The sequence below is a fragment of the Copadichromis virginalis genome, linkage group LG17 (genome assembly GCF_057382275.1).
Source record: "Copadichromis virginalis isolate Kocher_CV1m ecotype Utaka linkage group LG17, C_Virginalis_male_GT1.1, whole genome shotgun sequence".
NCBI lineage: Eukaryota > Metazoa > Chordata > Actinopteri > Cichliformes > Cichlidae > Copadichromis > Copadichromis virginalis.
This window is the reverse complement of record NC_140634.1, coordinates 1757496-1760000: the sequence shown is the minus strand read 5'-3', so window position 1 is coordinate 1760000 and position 2505 is coordinate 1757496. Positions and strand designations below refer to the sequence as shown.

The window sequence follows — 2505 nt, the reverse complement described above, 5'->3', positions numbered from 1 at the left end:
CGCCAAGCCGCGTTTGTGAAGACAAAAAGCCCCCCCACCGCTACTGCCACCATGCCACTTGTCAGCTGAAGGGAAGCGAGTGGCCAGCCCCAGGTTACTCACACATACACACAAACCAAGAAACACTTCAACCAAAAAAGAGCAGCTCAGCAAACGCCGGAACGCGCAACAAGGCGACCGGTCTCACGTGGAAGATCGATTTAAACCACCGTACTCACTCTGGTTGATTTACGCCTTTACATCGCGCAAGTATCAATTATTTATCGGGCGCATTACTGTACAGCCAGAACAAATCGATGCGTCGGCGCGCCAGGAGGTTACCAGGCAGGATGCAATTCATCAACACGCACTCACACACCCGAGAGAAAGAGCAGCGAGATCCTACCTGGTTGAAACATACTTTGGAAATAAAAGATGACCAGAATAAAGGATCCCAAACAAGTGGCAAATATCATCCGGCATATCCTGCTCATCCTCATCAGTTCGCTCAGAGTCTGTTTCATGGCGGGACGGAGAGGCTGGAGGATGCCGCGCGCTTTGTGCGGGAATGAAGGGCCGGTCTGTCGGAGGCTCCGGGGCTCTGGCGGTACTGATGAGGATTGTCCGCCGGTCAATGAGCTGAACACATCCAACATGGAGCGTACCACTTCTGGGCTAAAAGAGGGGTGGTTCGTCCTCGGAGCGAATGAGCGCGTCCACGTGTGCACTTGAATTTATGAGCATAATTCCAAGCTGCTGTTTGTTGTTATGGCGCCGTGTCTGTCGTGGCTGTATGACCAACACAAGGAAACTTTTAAAATAAGAACAAAGTATAAAAATATCACCAGTCTCAACAGAGATCGATATAGATTAAACGTTTGCAACATTGTGTATTGGGCCTATACCCCGATGGCGTGCTTTGGGTGTCAGTTCTTAACTGTCTGTATTAGTTAAATAGATGTATTGTGGGTTTAAAAAGTACAGTGCTTCCTTCCGAAATGCATAACATAAAATTAAGTCAACAGCATCTAGTCGTTTTAACTTCCTTTGAACATCCACAACGTCAGCTTACATTTGAGTCGACTATACTGCAGTGGTGCACCGTAACCAAGTACACTTTATTACAGTTCAGTATACTTTTCATTTTATGCTGCTTTTCACTTTGACGTCTGATTAGTGCAGAGGTAAGTGTTCTAACTCTGAACACTATAGTTTTGTTACTTTACAGCACATTAGGATTTTAAAACTTTAATAATATAAGGAATGAAATGAAACACAGAAAGCGAAGCCTCAAAAAAGTGAATCTAGTGCTATCGCCTATCATAGCACAAGGCTCTGACCCATCCAGGTCCACCAGAATAACAAGAATATTAGTTATTCTTCGGTCATGTCTAATTTTTAAATACAAGTTCATTGTCTTGCAGAAATCCATCAACATTGGTCCACCTTGGTTTGCAGTGAATATCTTTTACTTTTATTGCTACTCAAGTACATTTTGCTGACAAGATTTGCATACATTTAGTTAAAACAGGCTGCGAATGCAGGACCTACTTTATATTATAGTCCACAATTTTTACATTGTATTGCTACCTTTACTTAGCAGAAGATGTGAGTATTTCCTCCACTATTGCCGTTGGATGACTAAAACTATAATGACTCAGAGGGAGAAGGACCAAATGAGTTAATGTCCAAAATAAAAATTATTTGGTTAAAACACGCAACTATCTTACGAAAACAGTGTGCCAAAGAAGCACAAGAGGAGCACACAGGAGCCTTTAAACAGTCCAAAAAATGCCAAACACGATGAGGAAAACATGACAAGAACAAGAGCAATGTGTGGAGTACATATGCCTGCGGGTGAATAAAGGATCAAATGTATAACTGTGAAACTGGGCAAACCAGTTATCGAGGTCTAAAAAGTTACCATCCAGACAGGAACCAGTGATAACAACACAAAATGTGAAACAGCTCGAACAAACATAACAAAAATCCAAAAACAGTCATTCAGCATTCAAAGTGTGTAGTTTGTTTTGTCATGTCTCAGCTGATTGATTTGTTTTTCTGACAGAGAACTAGAGGCACTGTAAATAATTGTTTTAGGCTTCAATGGTCGAGTATTTCACAAAGCAAAGAAAAAAGATGGATCTGAGCACACAGATGTGCTTTTACTCTTCACTCTGCCCTCTTCATCATGTTACAGCAGCTTCATCCTGTGACCCTTTGGAGGTTCCTGGGCTCCATGGGCTGGAAACCATTGGACTAAACTACTGAGCTGTGTGCAGTGGAATTAGAGCTGGCTCCACCTTGAAGAGCTACAAAGCTAAACTACTGCTTATACACATGAATAGATCTGTATTAGCAATATAATGCTGTTTCATATATTAATGACATTAGCTGATAATATGAGGACTTGTGCTTCTCATGAAATCAACCAGTACAGCTTTTCAGTTTGTGACTTAAATGCAAGCAGAGCTGCTTCATTCACTTCATTCAGCTACAGTCCCACCTAGTGGAGTAAGAGCATAC

General features: G+C 42.3%; 1 protein-coding gene across 2 annotated transcripts in view; it reads right to left on the bottom strand.

Annotated features, from left to right (window-relative positions):
- The window catches only part of chst11 (carbohydrate (chondroitin 4) sulfotransferase 11), a 99380-nt gene extending 98804 nt beyond the window's left edge, over window positions 1-576 (bottom strand). The window contains exon 1 of one of the 2 annotated variants that reach the window (XM_085436062.1): window positions 386-576. In XM_085436062.1, coding sequence (XP_085292188.1) covers window positions 386-503 — 118 coding nt within the window. In that variant the 5' untranslated portion in view covers window positions 504-576. The remainder of the gene's footprint in view (window positions 1-385) is intronic. The other variant, XM_085436063.1, reaches the window with a different exon arrangement.
- Window positions 577-2505: the final 1929 nt, after the last annotated feature.